Genomic DNA, 25,608 nt, shown 5'->3' on the forward strand with positions numbered 1-25,608 from the left:
GCTTTCTCTTTGCCACTCTCCCATAAAGCTTTGAATGGTAAAGAACCCGGGCAACATTTGTTGTATCCCATCTCAGCTGCTGAAGCTCGTAACTCTTTCAGAGTAAGCATAGGTGTCTTAGTGGCCTATCTAGGCAGATTTCCACGTCATGTTCTTTTTATATCCATTCCCTGACTTGTTCTTCTCAATAACATTTTCTCTGTGTAGCTGAGTGTTCTTTTGTCTTCATGGTGAAATGGTAGCCAGGATACTGATTAACCAGTGACCGGACTTTCAAGATACAGGTGTCTTTATTTTTCAATCACTTGAGACATATTCACTACACTCAGGTGCATTTCATTAAATGTAAGACTACTAGCATCAATTAGCTGGACCTCTGTTGAATTAGGTCATTCCCTTTAAAGGGGGTGTAAATTTATGCAATCACTTAATTTACATTACATATTTTATATAATCAACATTGCTTTGGAGAAATCTGTTTTCACTTTGATACGTAAGAGGTTTTATGTAGTATCTTTTGGTCAAAATTCCAAATTATATTGAGCATGATTGATTTATAAGATTAATAAAAGGGTAAAACATCTAAGTTAATTAATACTTTTTAAAGGCACACCATCATAATCAAGTTTAAAGAAGGTTACACTTTAATAATATAAAACCGTGGTAACGTGGTATGAAAACATGCAGACTCTGTCTCCCTCTGGTGGTAGATATTCTTCAACAAAAAAATTAAACACACAAGAAGTGCATATTTCTGATATTTACTACTAAACATATAACATGGAGTTACTGTTGTTGCAGAAGCATTTGTTAATATCAGGGTGAGGAGGAGTGGTACAAAATTTTGTACCCAGGATATCTACAAGTTATCTAAGGGGGATAACCACTAATATCCCAAGTGATTAAATGGGACGAGGAAAAAGAACAAAACGTTACCATCCAAAGCCCTTTCTCAATAGTACTGAGATGAGTAGAAACTAAACCACTGCTGCTGAGCAGGTGACTGGAACTTGATTTATTAAGGAGGCAAAAGAAACTCAATTTAGCCTGATTTAGCCAAATCTTCCACTCACTAAATGCCCTCCACTGCAGGTACAGAGGTTCTCCGTGTTCCTGGTGCAGGTTGATGTTGTCCCACAGGAGCTGCACGTAAACCTGCTTACTGTCCTGGGACAGTGATGTCAGGGGTAGCTGCAAAGACAAACAGGAACATATGAAAGACAGTCATAACAAAATAACCCAGTATGATTATTAAATGGCATGTAGGGGGCCTTGCCTGTACTCCTTTGTTGCAGTGTTCAGAGGTGAGAATGAGCCCCGGTAAGTGACTGGGCAGGTCCAAGCGACGGAAATACCACACCAGGTTCCAGAAGATGATGGGGTGCTGGCTGAGGAACTTGTGGGTGTAGATCACCTGGTAGGAGGGGGAAAGGTAGTTTGATTTAAGAAAGTTTGTGTAAACTGTGTGGAGTATGTAATGTGTATATGTGAGCAGTTTACCTGATCTCCCTCATTCTCTAACAGAGTCTCCAGCTCTTTTCGTAGCACCAACGGGCTGAGGTAAGGCACAGACACATGCTTGGGGTTCGGCCGTTTAGTCCCCATTCCATCCTGAAAACAAACATAATCTCACCACCTGCTGTAGCTGTGTCACTTTTAAGGTGCAATATAAGACTGTAAGCATCACAGGCAATTTCATACATAAACAAATATGGCAAAGAAACATTTATTAGTTCATATTAACAAAACTTATTTGCATTAGAAACTATACACCATTTTATTAGCATGTACTGTAATGCTCTATGAAGATAAATACGAAATCTAACAGTAACGACTAAAGTATGTTAGTTTAGTGATTTTAATGATCTGTTGACAACACTGACCGACACTTCCTGCAGGCTGCAGGGCAGGCTGGTGGTGGACACTCCATGTCCAGGTCTCTGAGAGTAGTCCAGGCTCTGCAGCGGCCCACCGACGCTGTTGCTACGTGTCAGTGACGTCCCACTGCATTTCTGCTGCTTTCCTGCAGCCTGGTGCTCCAAGAGGCCCAAGGGGTCCGACTGCACCGGCTCCGGAATCAAACTAAAACACAGAAGAGAAACAAAGCTAAGAGAGAGATCCTGCACATGTTTTTCCTTCTCAGACTCTTGCGCACATCTCAGACTGATACTTGAGGTGTCTTAGTTGTTACTGATGGTCGTTTGTACCTCTTATGTGCTCCAGGCCGGTTATCTGGAGTCGCCTTTGGTTCCTCTTCAGGGAAACTGATGAGGTCTGGTGTTTTGATATCAGCTGAGCTGCTGGCTGTGGGCTGGGCACTGGTGCTGTGGATGCTGTCTCCTGAGGCACTGGGATTCACGTAGAACCTGAGGTGAAAAAAAAAACAGTTCAGTTTGGAGCCGTGTCTCACTCAGAATTACATCAGTTGAACCAGAATAGGCTATTAAGTTTATGATCTGGGACCAAACAGAAATCTATCAATTTTTCCCACTGGAATAAGTAGTTGATTTTTCCTTTGCCCTAATTTTTCCACTAATATTTGTTTTCTACAAGGCTGTTTCTTGGCCGTATTTGCAGATCAGTGCATGCATGCATGAATGGGCAGTACATCTAAAATTTACAAGATAAAACCTAATTAATATTCTGGTATTATTCTTATCTAAAATGATACCCCAGGTTTTATAATGTGCTTTAAATAAGCTCATATGAAAACAGATCCTTACCCGGTCATTGTGCGCAGGTCATGAAACTCCACATGCAGCAAGGGGAGAAAGGCTGTGCGACAGAAAGGACAGTTGGTATTTAGATTGGAGTCATCAGCTGTCCAGCCGGCCATTATCTCCTCATCGTACACCAGAGCTTCACAAGAGCGGCACTGGGAGCAACTGGACATCAGCACCTGGCAGCAGGAAAACACACCATGTTAGGAATAAATTCTCTGTAGCATCAGCACCAAATATAGTGTATGTTCAGTATGTCTGACCTCCAGTGCACAGTTCTGGTAAATACTAGAGGAGGAGGCATGATGTGAAGAGCCCTGCTCCGAGTCTGGACCCCTGCCTGCTCGTCCTGGAATTGGATCTGCAGGCAGAAACAAGACAAAGTTTAGAGCCAGCACCCGCTAGACCAGTGGTTCTCTAACTGGGGTCTGGGGACTCATGGGGTCCGCAAGCTACAGCTTTGGGGTCCAAGAAATAATTCAAAGTAAATTACTGAAGTAATGCCACGTCATTTAAAAGCAAATAAATACATTTAAGGACCACAGCGCCATGAAACAAATATACTAAACCAATGACTCCCACATAAGTCAGCTTTGGGCCAATAAAAACTCAGATATGATTGTGAGATATCACATAAATCTATCACTCATCACGCATCAGTCACTTTGCTCAGGCTGCATTTGGTGTGCAGGTCCTGCTAGCAACAATGGATAAACATTTAAGTGTGTCCACTTCATCAAGTGATACTAGGCCAAAACTAGCTAAGCTGAAAATAAGATAACAGCTATTTTGAGTTTGATTTTATTGAGAACAGTGAAGGAAGACCAAAACGTGGAGTGTCTTCATGTGTTTGCAAATAAAGCCATGAAGCCTGCCAAGCTAAAGCGTCATCTGATAACAAAGCATGTAGAGTTTAAGGACAAAACAAAAGATTTTTCAGATGAAAGGGCAATAAAAATGGCAGTTAACATTAATCGGCATGAGGGTTATGTGGGGGTCCTTGGAAAAAATTCCTGCCCTATAAGGGGTCCCTAGACCCAAAAAGTTTGAGAACCCCTGCTCTAGACCCTTTGTATGCTTCTAAAACCGAACGAGTGCTTACGTGTCTGGTGGGTCCCTCGGCCTGTGTCGCTGCTGCCACTGCTGCTGCCCAGGCTGGTGCAGCTCTGGTTCAAGCCGTTCGCCACCAACCCAGGTATGACTCCCCTGTCAGGACTGTCATCGACTTCATGATCAGCCAGCATGTTGTCATCAAGACGTGATGGGAAGCCGCCTCCTCCCTGAGTATGTTCATCCTGCAGAGTACAGTAAAAATCAGAGGAATTTAAGCTCTTTTCAGGGAGTTGCATACTAAAAAGCATCTTAATTCAATATATTCTTAATATAAAAAATATATTCTTTTGGCAAGGGGTCTCACTGAATATGTCTGACAGTTAGAAAAACAGTTAAGAATTTTGGAACAAACCTCATCATCTGAGTAAGAGTACGCTGAAGCGACTGCCCCCCACACTTTGCTGGCCACATTTGCCGCCTGTTTCATGCTAGATCTCAGCACGTCAATCTTAGGTCCAGACAAGAGCGTGTCCATCTTGATGCCTGAAATAGAGTTGATGACAGAGCCCAGTGACCCTCCCTGTGAGGACTTCACCAGCGCTGTCAGTGAGGTTGATCTAGGACTCCCTACAGTGCTAGCAGAGGGTTTTGTCTTTACAGCAAAAGTCTTAGAGCGAGTGACAGTGTTTGGGCTGCGTCTGGGTGTATCCCCTGGAGAGCCGGTTGGAGTTTTCACAGGAGGCACAGGGAGGCTGGACCTGCGCTCCAGAGAAGGTTTCGGCTGTGGGGTGTCTGCAGAGTCTCCCTGAGCCTGCTGGAGCTCCATACTAGAAGATTTTGCACCCAGTGGGCTCCTCAGGCTCATGTACATCTCGATCTCCTCAGCCAGGTTGCGGGACACCACAACAGGCACAGAGCGCGGCGGCTCCTGGCTGGTGACAGAGGCCGACTCTTCGCTCTCTGACACCAGGAGGGAAAGAGGGTCAGCTCCTGCCTCCACGTCTTCCCTCTCTAGCGTTGCTCCTCGTAGACCAGACTCATCCTCATGTGACTCAGTCTGTTTCCTCTCCCGCTTCTCCTTTTTAACCTCAGTCCGCTCTACCGCTGTATCATCTCCTTTCCTTTCTTCTGCTGCTTCAGCCCCCTCCTCCTCATTTAGTTTACCCAGTATCAAACCCTGATCCTCTTCAGGCTCTTCCTCTAGGTCTTTAAAAAGTGCTTTGGACACACTATTTGGAGGTGGACTTTGGCCGGAAGACAAAGCAGCAGCCAAGATGCGAGCATCTGCACCCATCTGACTCGCCATATGGTCCACGCCTTTCTCTAGGAGCATCCCAGCACGGCTTTCAGCGCTGAAGCTACAGCTGCGCTCAGCAAAGGACTTCTGCCGCTGCTGCTGAGTCTGGCTGGCTACGTCGCCTGATGCTAGCGGGGCATCGTCATCAGGGAGGGACACGTTATCGGACTTGCTTTGTCTCCTGAACAGCTTCCCTCCACCTGCACAAAAATATCAGTACAGTTGAACTTCAACTGGTTTTGCGACAATAAATGCACAGATTAGTGTATTTTCTCTCTTCTCACCTGTTTCCCTTCCAGCATCAAAGCTCCCTGTGGACAGCTTCACAATACTTGGGACAGGTGAGGGCACATCAACAGGACTGGGGGGCTCTGCTACAGCACTGTCCACTGAACCAGCAATGTCCCCTCCTGGTTATCAAGACATAAGTAATCATTTTACAAGAAGGACACTGGCGGCGAAGAAACAGCTTAAGAAATGCAAAGTGGTACAACTTATTACCATTATGCTGTGTTTTGGAGTCGTTTTTCTCCTCAGAAGAAAGAAGATTTGAAAGTGGAGGCTCCGCAAGCTCCTGGTGTAACTCATCCTTTGAGCCGTAGCCTTGGTCAGATTGTCTTCCTGTTTAGCATAAAAATGACATCAACCACGCTGTGCTCACAAAATATATTCTTTTCATACATATGACAGATGGTTTTTGCTTTCATTATACAACCAGGGCTTTTAAGAAGTTGCATAAATGGTACCAGTATATGTACATGATTTAATACTCTGTAGGGACATGATGTAAAACATACGGTACCCCAGCTAAAAAGACACAGTCTGTTTTTGAAGATCTTCCAGATGGAAAAAGTTAAGAACTATTTTCCTGCATGATGGTTTCCATTTCATTCAGCAAAGCCAAAAACATGTGGCAGTTACGTCGCTCTTTAAGTAAGATCTGTTGTCACCATGAGGAGTTTGCACTCCTGCTAGCTAGCAGCAGTGGTGCTTTAACGTTTTGGCCTCACCTTTGAGTCCTCCATGGGGGGGGGGGTAACAAATCAAAAGCATACAGGCAATGTCATTTCTTAAACTGTCCACATGCAAACCTTTAGGGATCCCTACCTGTACTACAGTGGTTGTCTGTGGTGTCTTCCAAGCTGTGGCTGTGAGTGAACAAGTTAGGCTCCTCCCCGTTGACCTCGCTTGAGCTGTCAGCACTTCCATGACTTAAACGGTCAGCGTCCGTGACTACTGACCCACTTTTAGATGCAGCTAGAAATGGAAGGACATGGAAAGAAAGAGTGAGTGACAGAAACTGAAAGACAGCAGAGAGTGAAAGTGTGCCTTACGGTGCTTTATGCACTCACCTGTGGTACTATGTGTGGCTCCTGTCTTTGAGGACGTCCTGTCAAGAGCTTGCTTGAACTGGGCCACTCCACGGACCACATTACGGAGCTTGGTCCACATAAAGAGGCCGCTCCGGTTTCTGCTCGGCCATGGGCTCTCTAAGACCGCCTGTGGAGGAAACAAAGCAGAATGAGCACATGTAAAGAAGGCTATGAGTTTCCAATCTTTAGAGTTATAGTAAAGATTTTTGACCTTGTTGTAGTATCCATATGTAATGGCGTTTGGGAGCAACCCTGCCTTCTTCATCTCTACGAGAACTCTTACAGCCATAACAGGAAGACCCCACACACCACAGAGCTGCATCACGACTCTGTAACACACCTAAAGCCAAAAACAGGAAACCATGAAACACAAGTTCATACAATAATGATGTAAAAGAAAAAGTCTTGCGCCTGTACCTCATCAAGCACCTCCACCTCATTGGTCCTCATCTTAAGGAGGACATTGTACGCCTGCTGCATGGCGCGACTTTTTGACTTGGACAGTCGCACAGCTGCAGGCAGGCAGATGAACCAGAGGCTGTAGCAGTGACTGAACAGACAGCGGGCCCACAGTTGAGGGTTGGAGTAGAAGCGCTTGGCCATCTTGTAAGCTAGCTTGATCTCCTGTTGGAACAAGGAGGACAGATGGAAATATTGGGTTTTAAAGTCCATTAGACAAGGGTTTTGCTGCTACTTTTACAGAGCGTGAAGATGTGAGTGAGTAAACACCTGCTTGGTCCTCTTAGCCAGCAGTGCAGGGCTGCTGGACTCACTGGCGCCTGCTGTTCTGCTGCTAATCGCTGGCCGTAACTCTTTAGGACAGTCAAACAGCCCTATGTGCAGCCTCGGGAAACTTTTATATCTAGAGGATAATAAATAGGCTTTTGTTCAATACCAATTCAATAAAGTTTTAATGAAGTTAAGTTAATAAGCCTTACGTGTATTTGGGAACTGGTTCAGGCCCGTCGTCAGGTGGAGGTTCAGGAGGCATAACAAAGACAGTGTGCTCACTCTTCTGGGACTCATCCAGCTCCAGCAGCTTCGTGTCCTCAGATGACTCCCCTTCAACCTGCAGTGAGGATTACATATTCCCTGGACTCAGTTATACTGACAAGTTTAACTGAAAGCACGCTCTGCAGGCTCTGCACTCATGCTACAATTTGTTAGACTTCTGCAAAAGTTGAATCATGCATTTGATTGTGGTTAGGTTGTAAGGACAGAAAAAAAGAAAAGCAGGAAATTTCCATGCCCTGTAATGGAAAGGTTTGATAAAAATGAGAAAAGGCTCATTTATTTAAAATTAATGTTTGTGACAGGCATCGAAAAGGTGCATGGAAATCCGATTTGGTGTAAGTAATTACCTTGGTGCCCTTGTCCGTGATTTTATCAGAAGGAAAAAGCTGCAAGAGGAGGAAATAGAGCAAAGGGAACAGAATGAATCAGAGGAAATTTTGGCTTCCTTACTTCCCCCAGCAGGCGAGTGTTATTTTGCCAATGAAACAACATAAAACAAAGGCTCGTTCATGGAAGGAATCCTCAGGTGGAAGTGGAAAAACATAACACCAGAGTGCCGTGAGACACCAGCCTGACGCCAGGTATGTAATCACCTTCTCCACACAGTCGTCGAAGAAAGCCAGGCCAGTGTCTTTGTCACTGACGAAGGTGCACTCCTCGATGAAGCGGATAAAGATCTGGGTCTTGGTGAGCTGAGAGTAAAACTTCTGATGAGCACGGTCTCTGCTTTTGAGAAACCCTGCAGAGAAGCAAAGAGAGACTGAAATTTAAAATTCACTTCAGTCAGGGACACTCTCATCATACATTTAACCATTTTGATGAAAAATGGATTTACAATTTTATTTGGTGGAGAAGCCTCTGCTCAAAAGATGCTCCTTGGTTTTTTCAAGCAGTATCAATTGACTTTCCTGGGAGCGCATGGCTAGAAACCCCCAAATGGACAGATACATTTATGACAATGTGTATTGAAAACAATAAAATCAGTTAAAAAAAAACAATTAATCCATAGCAGCATGAATCTGAGTATGAGGGTGCAACAGGGCTTATGCTATAAAAGGAGGAGGCTGGGGTGGAGGAGGTTAAACTTTGATCAGCTTAAGATTAATGAGAAGTATGTCATGTTTAAATACATCGCTGTGCTGAGAGAAGGAGATGTGATTGGCTGTGGGAGCTGGGAGGCAGTAATTAGGTACAGCTGGCAGCCAGCTGACCTGTGTCCTGCATGAACTAACGCTAGGCTTCATATATCCGTTCACACTGGTGTTATTTTAAGGATAAATAAATTAGATTTCAATTAAGTTGTCTGTTTTTTATATGCAAAAGAAATTATAAAAAGCTGTAAGCTATGATCCAATCATTTTCCTTCACTCTATGAGTGTCTAACATTGATGTAACAATGAAGCTTAATGCAGAGGAACCAATTTACCAGCAGCAGACATTAGCAGTCTTATAATAGCTGATGAGAAAGATGATTGATTTGTATAAAAGCCTTTGGCTCAGTGATGGCTGTGCTGCTTCTCAAAATATGAACATCAATAAAATTAAACTTCAATAAATTATGCAAAAGCCAAAAAGAGCCTGAAGGCTATTAAGACAGCTTCCTGACAGCTTAAATAGAAAGATTAATCAATTAATATGTACCTTGCAGATCATAGAGGGAGTCTGCGGCTGTGGCCTTCTCAGAGGGCGCCTGGGTGATGGGTTTGAGGTAGGAGCGGTAGCCCTTCAGAATAGAGGCCATGAAACGAAGAAAGGCCTCCTGGATTTCCATCTCCAGGGCTGTCTTCTTCTTGTGCCAGGTGAAGTCAGCCTCGATGGGGGTCATGTCCACTGCTGAGCCTTCTTGTGCCGTTTGGCGAACTGCAACTAAGAAAAAAAATGAAGTTCTGGATATATCTGGCAGTGTTTAGGGGAGCTGTTGGCATTGCTATACATTAATATATCATTTACATTATTATGCTAAGTCATTAACTTACTTGTACCACTATTTAGAGACAAAATGCCCCAAAAGACTAGTCATGTAATCTTTCAGTGGCTCCATTACCAACAGGAAACTCACTAATTTTTAAACATTTTTTTGTACTTTTGGCTCATATTCTTTTTTTCCCTTTTCCCCATTAAAATTTTCTTTCCTCACTGTGTGGTCTTTAATCAAAAACATACTCTATGATGATTAAAACTTATAAAAGCAGAAATGCATCTAAATTCCCAAATAGCTTTACACTCACACATGCTTATTTCTTTCATTTGAAAAATATTCATAAGTGATATTAATATGAGGTATGGCTATTAAATGAGACTGCGCTTATGAGGATAAAACCCCATGGTTCACAATCACACAGAGTGTTTTGTATTAAAAGTTGGGTGTTCATGCACAACTGCTGTATGTTTCCAATAAGTGCATCTTGAGTTCTAGATACTGATTAAAGTGCACATGTTTTTGCTCAGGCATCAGAAAATGATTAGCTTAAAAGTTGAGCAATGAATGAACTTGAATTTTTGGTGAAATTGAACAAAACAGCAGCTGAATCTTTCCCACATTAAATGGGGTGTATGGGGAACACTGCATGTCATGTGCATGTATGTTTGAATGGCACAAAAGATTAAGTGAAGGCAGAGAGGATGTCCAAGATGATGAATTTTGGTTACCCATGCATATCAAAAACTTCTGAAAACATTCAACAAATAGAACAAATCTTTCAAAAATGATCAGTGACTCAGTACAAGAATGACAGCAGAAGTGGTCTCCAATGATATAGAGATGGTTTGGCAAATTTTTACGAAAATCTGAGTAGGACAAAAGTGTGTGCCAAAGTTGTCCAAAGACTTCTGACTCCTGATCAAAAATAAAAAATGCGAGCAAATTTGTGGAGACATTTTGGAACAAATTGAAGAAAAGCCAAATTTTTTAGGAGTGATTACATGCGATGAAACTTGGATCTTCGAATACGATCTTGAGACAAAACAACAGTGAATGCATTGGAAAACACCGTTGTCATCAAGGATAAAGAAAGCATGACAAAGCAAGTCCAAATTCAAGGCCATGATGATTGTTTTCTTTCATCATTAAGGGTTTAATTTTGGAGGAGTGGGTTCCAGAAGGGCTACCAGTGAATCAACACTACTACAAACAGGTTCTAGAAGAACTGATAGAAATAGTCTGAAGAAAGACACCGAATTGGGAAAAAATGGTTTCATTCTTCATCAAAACAACGCACCAGCTCACACTGCGCTCTCACTAAAGCAATTTCTGTCCCAAAAACAAATCACAGCGCTTGATTATTTTCCCTATTAACCTGATCTAGCACAGTGTGAGTTTTTCATGTTTCCTAAGATCAAATCTGTTCTTCAAGTACATGTTTTGAGTTTCTGTCAGAAGTTAAGAAAAGAACGACAGAGGTACTGAGACAACTGTCCAAAGAAGACCTTCTGCACTGCTTTGATCAGTGGAAGACCTGATTGCAGCGGTGTGTTGATGCAGAAGGGGAGTATACTGGAGGAGAAAGAAAATTACCTTAGTCTTGTTTTTAAATAGCCATATCTGACACATTAGTTTCTACATTTTTAGAGAAAAATAGGCCGCTATTTTGCATTACACTTGAGGTGGTAAAACCAAATGGTTGCATTTTTCTTCTTTCCACATCTTTCCAAATGTCCTCTTCTAGATTGACTTTTTCTTTGTCTTCTTGACTAACTCTGCACTTGGATTAAAATTGAAAAAGTCTTAAAGATGGCACTCCACAGGAAAATTATGGGATGAAGAATAATGAAACTATTTGGCATAGCTGCTTACACTGCATTGAACAACACTGGTAACCTACACAAGAGTACTTTTAAAATTTTCTCAACATGTGTGAATCTTGTGTATTTCTTAGTACAACAAACTTATAAAACACATTAAAGGTAATCTAATTAAGTCAACATATCTTAACATTTAGTAAATTAAGATGCTGTTTTTACCAGTGGCCAGCTGGTGGTGCAAGTTGCTCAGCGAGTTAATGAGACTCTTGCAGGGCTTCTTTGGGAGGTTCTTCCAGTTGTTGTGTCTCTTTTCATCTGACCTGTAACACGCAATACCACAAAGGCAGTTAGCTGGAAGTAATAAGAGAACTGTACAAATAACTCACTCTTGGCTTAATGAATGTGTTGCCGCAGATATCTGAGACAGGTTTTTGAAGGATATGTGAACTCTAAGTAAAAAACACAAGGCGTACAAGTAGATAGTGTTGGTGTCCAGATCTACACAGACGACATCTGGCGGGGGGTCATACAGGTCGAAGTAGCGGGAGTCCACACCCACTATAAACGGACAAGGAGCGTTGAGGACCTGGGCTAAAGACAGCGGGCACAGGGGGATGTAGGGACACTGCCACTGGAAGGGGAAAATCATCTGAAGAGAGGCAAGAAAGAAATGCACCATTAAAATGATCTGCAATTAAGTTTTACAATCAATATATCAAACTCCAACTAGGCCATTAATAATGAGTCACACTGAATAAATGTAATGATTCTCTTGATCGGAACTGATTTGTTGTGGCACTTTTAATAGGAGTGGGGGTTTGAGGATTGTGATCATGAGTTTTCAAAGAGGCATGACTGGCAAAGTCCTGCTTTAGCAGTAGCTTGGGAATCAATTTGAATCTAACAGTAACATGTGTAATTTTCTACACAGCAAAAAACTCCCTTTTCCATTTAATACGTGTATTAAGGAGCTATGGAAGTGATTTCTGTTAGAATATATTTAGGAGGCCTTTTGGATGACATCCTGCATGTGGGACTGATCACATTACTAGGGAACATCTGAAACATGTTTGTCACACATCTTTTAAATCTAAGTAAAGCAAGTGTATTTAATAGTGCACAGTTCTGCAATACTTATGTCACTGCTGGAATGCTTTTACATAAATCAAATAAATCATAAAAGGATAGTAATTTAAAGGGGTAAAATAATATATATATAATTTATTATCTTTAATATATAGTGCACATTGAATCAGGTAGTGCTGCATTAGACTGCTTCAATGTCAGTTAATGGAGTTAGGCAGGGTGGTGTACTATCTCCTGTTGTATATAGATGCAGCTAAATGATTATGAAAGAGGGTGTGTTTCAGCCATTTCATTATTAAATCTTTTATGTATGCCTGTATGAGTCAGTTATTCTATCCTCTAACAAATCTGGTTAATCCCAACAAGATTCATATATTGACAGAATAGATCCCCCCTTCAATATTTACCATAAGAAACCCGGACCCTGGGGCACAGAAGGCCTAGTGGTTAAGGCTCGCCGCATGTACGCAGGCAGACCAGGTTTGAATCTGGCCTGTGGCCCTTTCCCGCATGTTTCTCCCCAACTCTCTCGTCCCTGTTTCTGATTCTGTCCACAATCCTCCTCTATCATTAAAGGCACTAATGAAACTTTACTCATGAAATGCTTGTTTAAAGCCTATGATGATTTAAAGAACCTAGCTTTGGTGTTAAAAAAGGTTGGAGAAGCAGCTGTGAACACAGTTGCTCTGTACACTCAATGACACTGCTGCTAAAGCCAAGTTAAACCAATAAGAAACACATTTCTGAGCAATTCCTCACAATTAAAGTCCTTAGTTGTTATTTTGCCTGAATGCTTTTATTGTGAACACCCACATCAGGAAATGTAGTGATGTCAGAGCAGCTTGCCTGAGTGCACCTCAGCAGGGGAGAATGAAATTTAAAAATGCAAGTTGAGTCTTAAGACATGAGGTGAGTATGTCATCACAGGCTTCTTTTACGGGGAGAACAGCTGTTGCAATGCCTCAATGTGCATCTGAATGTATTTCCTCTTTTCATTTTTTAATACTATGATAGAATACCATTATTGCAAATGGTAATTAAATGTTGCGATATAAATTTGAGGCAATATAGTTCAGACATAACATGACTTTATGTACAACACAGACATGCTGTACGTCAGTGATGCTATTCATTTACTTTGAAGGCAACACATCTCTCTTTATATGTGATATGGACAGCAAAGTGAAGGTGTGGCTGTATACTTCTCAGATATGGTATGAAAACTAATAAAGGTGATCATTAAGACTTCAGTGAGATTTTAATGAAATATTCAGCCATGGCCGCTATTGCTGAGCATACTCACAGCCACCACGGCCTCAGCCACTCCAGTGAGCACAGCGGGCCGGAGTGAGTGCAGCAGGATCTTACTCTCCAGCAGGACAAAGTGCAGCAGCGTGGCGCAGTTCTCTGGGCCCAGATTCATTAGCAGTGTGCCGTAATCTGCCCCGCTGACAGGGAGAAAGAGAGAGAGAACAGAGGGAGATGATGATGGGTTTGGGTAGAGGATACATTAGGGCATGAAAAAGAGAACTAATGAAGTGAATGAGTTATGTAAGAGGGGAACAAGGCGATTAAAAACTTTTCAAAACAATGAGAGATAATGAGAAGACTCAAGGGAAAACATCTTATTTCAACACAGAAATCTTTTGTAATACAAGAAGTTTCACTATCAAAACTATTTTTGATAAGCTTCTGATCAAAACCAACTACAACAGTGATTTAATCCATCATAACTCTAAGGATGAGGTTTAATTTCTACACAGTTCTCAGTAATGTGTTGTTGCCAGAAGTCAATTTGATCTTCTCTTTGCACTTACTCATGCATTTTCCTCATACACTGCGTCTTGGCTGAGACTTTTTCAAGAACATAACAAGACTACTATTCCACACAGTCTGCATCCACAGCTTTCTGTCCACACCCTTCACTCCTGTGCAAACTGCTCCCTTTACAGTAAATCTTTGTAATTCCAAAGCATGCTCTGTGATCTGTCTCTGTACAGTGCCTATAAAAAGTATTAACCCCCTGGGATCGTTTACCTTTTGAATGATTTTACATACCAATCATGGTCAGAATAATCTAGCTGTTTTGACTAAAAAGACCTCTTTCAAGTCAAAGTGAAAGGTAAAAGGTAAAATTAATGTGGCCAAATATTGAAAAATCCTGGAGGACAATCTTATTCTGTCTGCTAGAGAGCTATGGCTTGGTGGAAGATGCAAGACAATGGCCAGAAGCATACAGCAAAAACCACACAGATATCATTTAAACACAACAAGATGAATGTTTTGGAGTGGCCAAGTCAAAGCAACAGACAATTTGTAGCTGGACTTGAAAAGGGCTGTTCATGCCTGATTCCCGTGCAACCTGACAGAGCTTGAACACTTTTGCAAAGAGGAAAAGAGTGAAATTGCAGTGTCCAGATATGCAAGCCTGATTGAGACCTATCCACTCCTCAGATACAGACTGAGTCTATTTTCTGCAGAATTGTTTCCAGTACACATCAATCGACATAGAGCAGACTGACCCAAACAGAATGACACACACAGGAATGTCATGACCAGCTGGTCAATTTCAAAATAAAACACCAAGTACAGACTTCCATTTGTCTATCTCACTACTATGTACGCATAACATCAAAACAGGAAGCAAATAAAAAGCAAATCAAACTCAGACGGGCAAATTAACAAGCTGTTTATATGTTTCTCTTTAATTCTGTGCAAAATTATGATCTTGTGATCCAGAAGATAAAACCATCTACATGGAGTATGTGGAAATTGTGGGCAAGAGAGCCTTTTTTATCATGAGTGAATTTCCTTTTTCAAACACAGTGTTTCGGAGATTTTTTAAGCCGAAAGCAAGTTGAATATCATCAAAAAAACTGAGAGCCAAAGGAATGGCGTCAAACTTTTGTGTTTTCAAAGTAACAATAAGCAGCTTTCAGCGGGAACAAAGAAGGCAAAAAGTCATAGCAAGATATCGATTCATACCAGCCCTTATCAGTTGCAAACAAAGCAGAAGAACTGGCTAATACAGCAGCGGAAAACAGCATTGAATGATGATGCTTGAGGCTGTTTTAGTGTGAATATTGTAGCTCTTTTCATTGCTCTTTTATCAGCCTGTTCAGGAGAGCTTACTGTACTTCATAATGTGAGGATTTTTTTCATCTCAAGCTGAAAGTATGATTTATGTTGTGCAATATTGTATGGATCTTTGTAAAGCTCATTTTACCTGAGGGGTAAGGGCGTACACACAGGCTGGGAGAGGATCAGGGTGTCATGTGCCGAGAGCTGAAGGAAATATGTTGACATTTGTTTAAATAACTTGAAAACCAAAATGTTGCTCAAGTTAAAGTTGAAATTTGATGTGAAGGAGATATGAAAAATGTCACCTGGACTAGTATTCTTGGCCTCTGTGGAGAGGGGAAGGACACGTTGTGCATGAAGTGTGAGATGTGCCTGTGGAGGGAAGCAAAGAAAATAAACACATCGATTCAACCATTCAAAATGTGAGCTTTCGTAGATGTAAATATGAAGACTCTTACTTTTCAATGGGTAGAGGGTGTGGGCCGGAGACGGACAGCTTGTACAGGAACATGAGAAACTTGCGGAAGGACTCAAAGAAAGGCCAGTGGGAGAGCAAGCAGATGCATTTGTTGGTGTTCACCGGTCTGTTGGGGATCATCTTCTTCTCCACTGTGGTGAGCAAACCCAACTGGATCTTCTGCTTCTCACTCAGCAGATCTATTGGATACGGCTCGTAGAACTGGATGGCTGATCCATATACCTACAACCATGAAGGGCACATTCCTATGTAACTTTTTAGCCTCCCAAGTTGATCTACATATGCAGGGTTTATACAGGAATCCTAGAGTTGAATTTACTACCTTTTACTACCTTTTTTACTACCTCTACAATATTTTTTACTAACAACACACAATACTTATGCTCGTAGCTAAGCTTGTGTTTACAGTTGCACTGCTCTGTCACACCAAAAATCAAAATAGGGAGCTGCTCCCCCCGCATGCTCTCAATATGTAACAGTGCATGCACTTTGATAATGTATTGTGTTCTACTCCTGACTGTAACAGTTCTCTCCTCATCTCTCTCCATCCTTGCTGTCTGTTCATCTGCCTCTTATCAGAGTGCTACGTTAATGCAGACACGTATTGGCTCATTGAGCAACCAAAGGGAACTACAGTATCTACAGGAGGAACTATTAAGCTGTTACTCGAATTTAGCATCATTTAGATTTCATAAAATCTCGAGCCCATCCAACTTGATTTTGTGCCTCATGTGAGGTGAGACACACCGCTCAGGTGGTGTGATGAGGTAAAATAACTCAAAGCACAAAGGAGTTTTCTTGAAGGTGCAACATTATGTCCCACGGTACTGCCCCGTATGGGGCTACGTGATGTTTGCTGGTGTTTCATGAAGCTGCTTTGACATGTTGTTATTGTTTAGGAGGGGTCAGGGTGAGTGTTTGCAAGTGAGGGCCAAGGTGTGCCCCGCTGTAGTGTTTCCCCGGGAACATATTCCTCAGATATATGTTCCTCTTTCTTAAAAAAAACAAAACAAAACAAAAAAAAAAAACACAGCATTGAAGTTAAATTCATTCAATTTCCGTGATTTCTGCGTTAAATTGTAAATTCCGTTTTTATTGACCAATTTCACGATTCCGTTAACACTGAAATCATAGGGCCCTACATTTGTGGGTTTTTTGCACACTTTACAAAAAGCGTCCCCGTCATTCCCCATGGCAGGCTTAAGCCAGTCTTAAATGCCGGGTCATCGAACCAAAGTTGTGAAAACTTACATTGTCCCATTGTGATGCTATTCCAACACCACGCATGCACACAACAGATTGGGCAGCAAAACTAATCAACGCCGACCCAGGTCCTGCCGTCCGGCTCACATGTATATTTAATTTCAAATTGTTTTCAGTTAAACAAACTTAAAACAAAAATTCAGGATCCATGCAAAAGCCATAATATATTGAAGGGGTGGTGGAAAATTTACTACCAGGTCAAACTGCGTTTGTTACCTTTTACTTCCTTTCAATGGCCTTAATTTGAGCTAATTTCATTTACTACCTTTTACTACCCCACGGCTACCCTGATATTGGTTATCATGAAACCTACAAAAAAGCCTCTTGGGCCCGTACATAATTACCAACAGGAAGCCCACCAACTTCCTCTCAACTTCAAAATAATGCATTTTTGAAGGTGCCAAATGACTCTAGCTTCTTTTAACTTTTGCATGCATTATTCTGTGTTCTTCTAGTTTCTGGCAAGTAAACAATATCAGACTGAACACACCAACATGCAAGCATCTCATCATAGTGTGCCTTTCTGCCAACAGGAAGTCACACAAAAAGGTTATTTGTTTATTCCCCTTTCTGTGCTGAAACTATCAAGCTCATATTTTGAACTGAAGTCCTCAATATTCCTCCACAACACTTACATGTTTCATTAAAGGACACCGCACTGGCAATGGTGGGCATTTCTGTATCTTGCCAATTTCACAGGAAGTTGGTGTGCCCTGATCTGATTTCATTCAAATTTCACATGTAGGATTAAGGTCTGCTCCTCTACACATTCAAAGGCTAATTTCATGATTTTGCTGTAGCGCCACCTACTGTGAGAAGCCAGTAACACCTCTAAAACACAACGTCTAATATTCTTTTAATTTTACATGCATCTTGCTTTGTCACACTGCCGCCTACTGTTGACAGCCTATACTTCCTCATACACAAAGTGCAGCATGCTGATTATTTTTTTGATTTACTCACAGTCTTGGAGGATCTACATGTCCTCTCTGCTGTGCTGCAGCACATTGCACAGGTTGCCAACACTGATCAATTGCTTTACATCCATGATAGAGACAAACCCTGACATGCACCGGTGTGCTAGGGCCCTGCAGTATTGCTTGCAGCTATAGTTTCTTTTGTACCAAAATAAATATTTGTTTGGCTGCCTCACCTTTTCCCCAGAGGAGATGGTTAAGACAAATGTGGAGAAGACAGGCAGAGGATCTCGTGTGTTTTGTGCCCAACACTCGATCTTGGCACCCATGGGCAAACAAAACAGAGGCACAGATTCTGATAGAGGGAAAGACTCATAGTCTTCTTCTGGATAGCGGAAGATGAGACCTGAAGAACAAGGGAAAAAAGATAGTTATACACACAACCTCTAATGATGCAGCAGAGTAGCAGTCAAACAAAATGCATCCTCATTTATCTAGGCAGTGAGACATAGCACAGTATTTTTCAAACTAGTACATCCCTGGCTTCAGGTAAAGTAGCATAAACTTCCAGATTAGGTGGTATTCAAACTTAATGTCACTGCAAGAAATTAAAAGAGGCTCTAGGCAAGGGAGATAATGTTTTTAATCAGTACTTAAAATTCTCAGGAAATAACTGTTTTGTTCTTCATTGCAACCTGTTGTTTGGTAGATACCATCAATACAAAACACACATTCTTCCACACAAACACAAGCCTGCAGATACACAAGTAATGGGCATGGCAGGAAGTGCAGTTGTCTGAGATGAAAAAGCAGCAACCTCTCAGGAAAAAGGCAACAAAAAAAGATAAAGCCTGCATGTGCATCTGCATGGGTGTGTTAGTGTGTACACTCTTTTATATGAACACGGATTAGACATGTTGCACAATGAACAGCTCCAAAGGCCACGCTGTAAAGGAAGCAGTCAGTCAGACAAAATGTCACACAGCGGCTAAGAAATGGCAGCTGCAATGAGAAATGCTAACAATCACAGATAAACAGAGGGTACTGCTCGCCTAACTCGTCAGATAAAAGCGCGAGGAAGTCTGATTGTGAATGTGGCCTTTCTAACTACACAGCTTATCTGATATCAATACATCACAACATTATAAAAGGTTACATAACTAGAGAAGGTCTTATTATGGCAAAGGATTTCAAACAAAAAATGTTAGCATGGATGGAGATTGACTGCGTCAGAAATTATTATTATTTTATTATTATTTTATTTATCATGCAAACAAACAAACAAAATCAATAAAACTGTCAGACAAATGACTGACTAAAACTCACCTGCTTTGTAGCTGATAGAATTGGACGCAGACACTGATTTCTTGTAGCACAGGAACACATTGGATCCCCACTGAAAGGTTCAAAAACAAAGGCATTAGAAACCTGCTTTCTGCCCATTGATGATGACAAAGTGCCAATCTGAAACATAAAATACTAACCATGCCACAGTTGAGGTTCTTGTCCACCTTACAGAAGGTATGAGGAGGTGTCTCGCCCTTGCTGGTGACGATGACGCAGATGTCCGTCACCGCCAGAGAGTTCTGAGGCTGGACGGGCGGCGCTCTGCGGAAGGTGATGAAGATGCGCTGCGAGTTAGCCGAGCTGTTGTTGACATTGGCACAGCGGCCGTACGGCGTGGCCTGGATGACCTCGCAGCCCTGGATCAGACGCTCCTTACCCTCATACAGCACCCTAACAAACACAGACATGCATCACAGAAATGTTAGCTTAGCAGTTAAGCATGATTTGACTTTTTTTGTTTTTACAGTGAAAAACAAATGTGGGATTATGCAGAAAAAAGGAAAGCAGGAAGAACTGAGGAATTGACAATTTGAAGCGATCACTGTGAGGACTCATGTCATTGCAACCTGAAAGATAACATAGATTTTTAAGTGTCTCACAAGGCTGATTCACAGTGCCATTTTAATTCGGGGTATTTACACCTATGTGACATTTCACCTTCACTATGAACGATCCAGAGGTGTAGCAGGGGATGAAATGATCCCTCCTCTGTGCTTTCATTGTAGTTGTTACAACAATGTGAATTAACAGACATATGAATGTCATCAGGTGTAGTGGCGACAGAGTTTCATTACAGTGTTGTTGCAGAAATGCACTGGGATAAACCCAGCAGAGTGCTCTCCTGGAATGAGTTTTGCTGTCAGGCACGACTCTCATTTCTTAAATATTCTTGGCTGCCAAAAGACAAATAACTGACATCCTGATGATGCAAGCGTTTAAACTGTAAGAACAAGACATGGCTTCCATGTTGAAGTATCTACTACAGTATGTGTCATCCGTCAGGCATGAAGAAAGCAAGAAGGAAGTGGAAGAAATCCATGATTACTGAGAAATGAAATAGAAAGAATGAACCAAAAAAAGAATAAACAGAACAACTTTACAGCTTTTGTTGGACTTATTAATGGAGTCATAAGCAAAACAACCTAGATTACAGTTCCTGAAAGAAATTCACTAACACAACAATTTTCTGACAAGTTTTTTATGCTCATCATCTCAGCCTTAATAATTCAAAATCTTATCCAAAAGCCAGACTTAACTTGGTCTTTTTCTGTTGATATTTTAGTCTGTTGACCTCTTTAAGCCTTTAAATTAAAAAAAAAAAACATAACTTCAGAACTTCAACAAAACAGTCTACCTTTCAGGCTAAACATATTTAAAAATGATCGCAAAAAATAGTTTTTTTCCTTACACTTAACTATGTTATGTCGTTTGTAAAATCTCCTTTAATTAAAAGTCACGCTTTTAACAAGTATGAACACAATAATCATAATCAAGGTAATAATATGCTTATATTATATGTCATCTGTTAAGAGCAGCAATCTCACAAAGGAGAGCAAAGAAAGAGGCAATAATACCATTTCTTAGCTTGTTTTATAGCTAACAGCATCATACACTGGGAGAAACACTTAAATATAGTGCCAATACAAAGTACTTCCTTGGATGTTTTACCCTTTTATTGATTTCATAAATCAGTCATTTTCGATATAATTTGGCATTTTTGACAAAAGAAACTACAAAACACCTCCTTAATGTTAAAGCGACAACAGATTTCGACAAAGTAATATCAATGAAACAGAAATACGTAGGGTAAAATAAGTGACTGCATAAATAATCACCCCCTTTCAAATTAGTATTTAGATGCATCTTAGGCTGCAATCACAGCACTGTAGTCTGTGTGGATAGGTCTCAGTCAGCCTTGCACATCTGGACACTGCAATTTTACCCCACTCTTGCGTTGGGATCAGACGTGTACAGCCCTTTGCAAGACCAGCTGCAAATTCTCTATTGGACTGAGGTTTTGACTTTGACTCAGCCACTCCAGAACATTCACCTTGTTATCTTTACACCATTTCTGTGTAGCTTTCGCTGTATGCTTTGGGTCGCTGTCTCGATGGAAAATAAATCTTCTCCCAAGCCTTAGTTCTCTTGCAGACTGAATAGATTGTCCTCCAGGATTTTCCTATATTTACCCTCTAATTTTACAAGCCTTCAAGGGACGGCTGCTGAGAAGCATCCCCACAGCATGATGCTACCAACACCATGCTTCACAGTGGAGATGGTGTGTTTGTGGTGAGGTGCAGGTTTTGGTGTCTGCTAACCAATATGTTTTGTCTGATGTCCAACAAGCACTATTTTGGTCTCATCAGACCAAAGAACATTTCCCTAATTGTGGGACTACAAGCATAAGTTGGCTGGACCTCTGTTGAATTAGGTCTGTAGCTTTAAAAGGGGTGAATATCTATGCAGTCACTTACTTTACCTAACACATTTTTGTATTATATTGTTTACTTCTACTCTGATAGAAACTTCAAGACTACTTTAACTTCCCAAATTATTTTAAACATTTCCATCTTTAAGGAATAGTGTTCAAAAAGAAGCATATAAATGCTGCCACATGCACATGAATCAACAGTTTTGGAGAAAAGTGCTGCATAGAGAGACAATAATCAGGAGAGGCTGAGCTGTGGCTCCATGGTGGGGCTAATCTCTGTTTCACAGGGATGATCAGTGTGTGGCCAACACCGCTGACTTTCTTCTTTAAGCTCCGCTTTGCCTTTGAAGCCTCTATGTGAAGCCTGTCATCAATGGAAGATGTGATTCAGACGTAATTATGAGCTGACTCATTCACATCCCAGACACTAAAGGAAACTTTGTACATTCATATTCAACTCTAGTGAGAGGTAGTCTTCAGGAAAGCTATCAGTTTCTCTCTGTGTTGGGATTTTTGTGCTTGACTGCAGGGCTTCTATGGCTGCATGCTCCATGACGGCCCTTTCCATCCGAACAATGCCACGTGGGAGGGCCAAAAGATGTCATTGCTGCCATCTTTAAAATAAGAAACACATTTTTTTAATCTTGTGAAAGCAACAGGGCAGCCACAGCAGATATAACAGGCCTGGGAGACTCCATTTATTCTGAAAAGAGTGCAGGACAAACCTAAAGAGGCCAGGAGGAAAGTTGCCAGCAAATTCTCATTTAGCCAACAAAAAACAGAGTCTCTAATGGGCACAGTGAGTCGTAACACTGTGGTACTCTGGGCTGGGAATGCTGCTTTTACTATCAGCAGAGGGTGCAGGACCAAGGATGAATGATTTACATGTTGATAGTCTTTTATTTGATCTTGCAATGAATGAAGGAACAGATAAGGAATGGCAGACAAGGCCAAAAACACAACCCATTTGTTGGGGTTTACACAAGACTCTACTATCTGGAAGGAGTATTATTTCCTTTTGTAGCAACACAGACACAAAGCATGTAGAATCAGTCCAATCAAACTGCATGACTTATTTCCTAAGACTATAAATCCTTCACTGTAAATGTTCTACTCTCCACCCCATGTCTGCTAGCACGCTGAACACGACTGCTCAATCTTTTAAAAGGAGGCATGACTTGACATAAGAGCTTCTGTTTATGCCAAGTTCGATGACGTCATGAGGGTTTTTAAATGTGGTTCTGCAGTTTTGAGCTACATTTAGCAGCAGGAAATCAAATTAATAACACATGAAATGGGCCAAATTCATCGCTAAACAAGTGGAATGCGGTCAATGTGTTGCAATGTTTTTACTGCACACAAGTTTTAATTAGATCTGAAAAAGAGTGAGCAGAATGTCGTCTCTTGTAACTAGAAACTCCGGTTTGTTCGAGGGGGACACAAAGAGGTACTTCAGACAAAGAGGAAGGTGTGGAGGACGGAAATGCCTCAAGCTGTTGCGTCATTGTTCTTGATAGCGTTAACGCTCTGGTACCACTGATTTGTTTACGAGAGGCAAAATTCAACTTAGGTAACATTTTTGGCTCATGGCCTCAGAAACAGAGGCAGCTTGAGGGTTACAGGACATCATTAAATGAATCACCTCATGTAGGATGATAGAAGGAAGCGGGGAAATTGGATCCATGGACAGAAGCCAAGAGGTGTGGCTGAAGGGTAGAGCTCCATGACACAACAGATGTGAGTAAATGAAGCAGCAAGCAAACACGCCCACTTCCTTTCACCTCTCAGTCAAAGTTTTGCCATTTGAACAGCATCACTTAAATATTACTGCATGTGAATTCTGCTGAAGTGCTAGCTGTTAGCCCTGCTGTCTTTGTATGCTGTGTACATTTTTTCCTGGAGATAACCTGATAGATTGGCAGCCAATCATGATTGGCCTGTGTTAAAAATGCCCCAATCTTTGTTTTAAATCACTTTAGTTAAAAAATAGTAATACAACATAGAAACCTGATTTAAAATCTTTGTTGAAACCAGCAAATTAAAGCCTGTTAACTAACTTACATTAGCTTTTAGCACTAGCTGACAAGGAGAAAGTTATGATGTGGTAAAATAACGAGAATAAAGAGTAGTGTCAAGCTGCAGACTTGAGACCAGAGCCCATTCACCAGACAAAGCCAAGATCCTGACAGACACAAAGTGACAGGAACATTCAACTTGTTGTCTTTAAACCATCTCTGTTTTCTGTTTTCATTGTATTCTTTGGGGCATTGTTTTGCAAGAAAATAAATCCGTAGTTCTCATGCAGACTGATTGCCCTCCAGGATTTTTCAATATTTTGCCACATACATTTTACCCTCTACGTTTACAAGCCTTCCAGGGACAGCTACTGAGAAGCATCCCCACAGCATGATGCTGCCACCACAGTGCTTCACAGTGGAGATAGTGCGTTTGTAGTGTAGTGTGCAGTGTTTGGTGGCTGCCAAACATAGCATTTTGGTCTGTTGGTCAAACAGCACCGTTTTGGTCTCATCAGACCAAAAAAACTTTCTTCCACTTGACCATGAGGTCTCCCACATGACTCTATACAAGATTTACAGAGTCTTCTTCAACGGTGGCTTTCTCTTTGCCACTTTCTCATAAAGCTTTGGCTGGTGAAGAATCAGGAAACAATTGTTGTATGCAGTGTCTCTTCTGCTGCTGAAGCTTGGAACTCCTTCAGAGTAGTCATAGGTGTCTTGGTGGCCTCTTCCATTTGTCTCCTTCTTCCACAGTCACTCAGTTTGTGAGGACTGCCTGATCTAGGCAGATTTACGCATGTGTCATATTCCTTCCATTTCTTCATGATGGATTTAACTGAACAGTATCCAACTCCTACTTATACTTTTCAATAACCTTTTCCCTGAGTTGCTTGGAGTGTTCTTTTGTCTTCAAGGTGTAATGGTAGCTAGGAATACTGATTAACCAGTGACTGGACCTTCCAGACACAGGTGCCTCTATACTACAATAACCTGAGACTCATTCACTGCACTCAAATGATTCCCATTTCACTAATTGTGAGTGTTCTAGCACCAACTGGCTGGCCCTTGTTGAATTAGGTCAGCCCTTTAAAAGAGGAGAATATTCATGCTTTGTAGAAATCTGCTTTCACTTTGACATTTAAGAGTTTTTTGTCACATGGAATATTCTGTCTGTTTTTTGCCACTGACTAAAAATAGTCTGTTTCTTTGAAGCGCCCCACCCTTTGGTCTACAAACTTCTGCTGTCTTGTTTGCCTCAAGATTCATATCAATCTTTACTCCAAAAGCGATGATAATTTTGTTCCCAAATAAGGAGTTTGGTATCAAATATTTCCTCACAGTACACTTGTAATGAGTCCCTCGATGGTGCAAGCCTACAAACATTCCTGATTACCAACTGTGACATACACAAACTGCTGACTCACCCGATATCAATGAGTGGAGGCTTCCCTCGGCTCCTCTTGTAGCACAGAAACAGCTCTGGGCTCTTAAGACTGCCGTGATTAAGGTTGGCGGGCTGGCCGCTGTATGTGCTGTCGATGCACGTAAAACCCTCGGGCACAGTTTCTCCTGCTGACTTGTTAATGACGGCCAAGTCTGTGATGGGTGCTTTGGGCCCGCCGGACTTTGCCTCTGACAGGTCCTGCTCCAGGGGCTTGGACTTGTCTGTCAGCCCGGCAACCACAAAGTAGTCGGTTACACGGTGACCCTTGTCCTCAATCATGGCTGGACGTACCTGGAAGTAAGAAAGTAGAGATTCGTTTAGAAAGGTGCTCTATAGATAAAGGAC

General features: G+C 41.6%; 1 protein-coding gene across 2 annotated transcripts in view; it reads right to left on the bottom strand.

Annotated features, from left to right (window-relative positions):
• dennd4c (DENN/MADD domain containing 4C) overlaps positions 1-25,608 on the bottom strand; it is a 45,806-nt gene that overhangs the window by 2,633 nt on the left and 17,565 nt on the right. The window contains exons 2-31 of one of the 2 annotated variants that reach the window (XM_041778968.1): positions 25,244-25,554; positions 19,508-19,760; positions 19,350-19,419; positions 18,260-18,429; positions 15,824-16,065; positions 15,671-15,737; positions 15,511-15,569; positions 13,588-13,732; positions 11,672-11,847; positions 11,418-11,518; positions 9,099-9,323; positions 8,051-8,196; positions 7,805-7,843; positions 7,382-7,512; positions 7,173-7,305; positions 6,861-7,067; positions 6,655-6,783; positions 6,423-6,570; positions 6,178-6,327; positions 5,572-5,691; positions 5,355-5,480; positions 4,186-5,270; positions 3,823-4,015; positions 2,984-3,081; positions 2,724-2,899; positions 2,208-2,366; positions 1,884-2,082; positions 1,501-1,611; positions 1,277-1,414; positions 1,074-1,191 (exon numbers count right to left, since the gene is read on the bottom strand). In XM_041778968.1, the coding sequence (XP_041634902.1) occupies positions 1,074-1,191; positions 1,277-1,414; positions 1,501-1,611; positions 1,884-2,082; positions 2,208-2,366; positions 2,724-2,899; positions 2,984-3,081; positions 3,823-4,015; positions 4,186-5,270; positions 5,355-5,480; positions 5,572-5,691; positions 6,178-6,327; positions 6,423-6,570; positions 6,655-6,783; positions 6,861-7,067; positions 7,173-7,305; positions 7,382-7,512; positions 7,805-7,843; positions 8,051-8,196; positions 9,099-9,323; positions 11,418-11,518; positions 11,672-11,847; positions 13,588-13,732; positions 15,511-15,569; positions 15,671-15,737; positions 15,824-16,065; positions 18,260-18,429; positions 19,350-19,419; positions 19,508-19,760; positions 25,244-25,542 (5,413 nt within the window). In that variant the 5' untranslated portion in view covers positions 25,543-25,554. The remainder of the gene's footprint in view (positions 1-1,073; positions 1,192-1,276; positions 1,415-1,500; positions 1,612-1,883; positions 2,083-2,207; positions 2,367-2,723; positions 2,900-2,983; positions 3,082-3,822; positions 4,016-4,185; positions 5,271-5,354; positions 5,481-5,571; positions 5,692-6,177; positions 6,328-6,422; positions 6,571-6,654; positions 6,784-6,860; positions 7,068-7,172; positions 7,306-7,381; positions 7,513-7,804; positions 7,844-8,050; positions 8,197-9,098; positions 9,324-11,417; positions 11,519-11,671; positions 11,848-13,587; positions 13,733-15,510; positions 15,570-15,670; positions 15,738-15,823; positions 16,066-18,259; positions 18,430-19,349; positions 19,420-19,507; positions 19,761-25,243; positions 25,555-25,608) is intronic. The other variant, XM_041778970.1, reaches the window with a different exon arrangement.

The sequence above is a fragment of the Cheilinus undulatus genome, linkage group 22, assembly GCF_018320785.1.
Source record: "Cheilinus undulatus linkage group 22, ASM1832078v1, whole genome shotgun sequence".
NCBI lineage: Eukaryota > Metazoa > Chordata > Actinopteri > Labriformes > Labridae > Cheilinus > Cheilinus undulatus.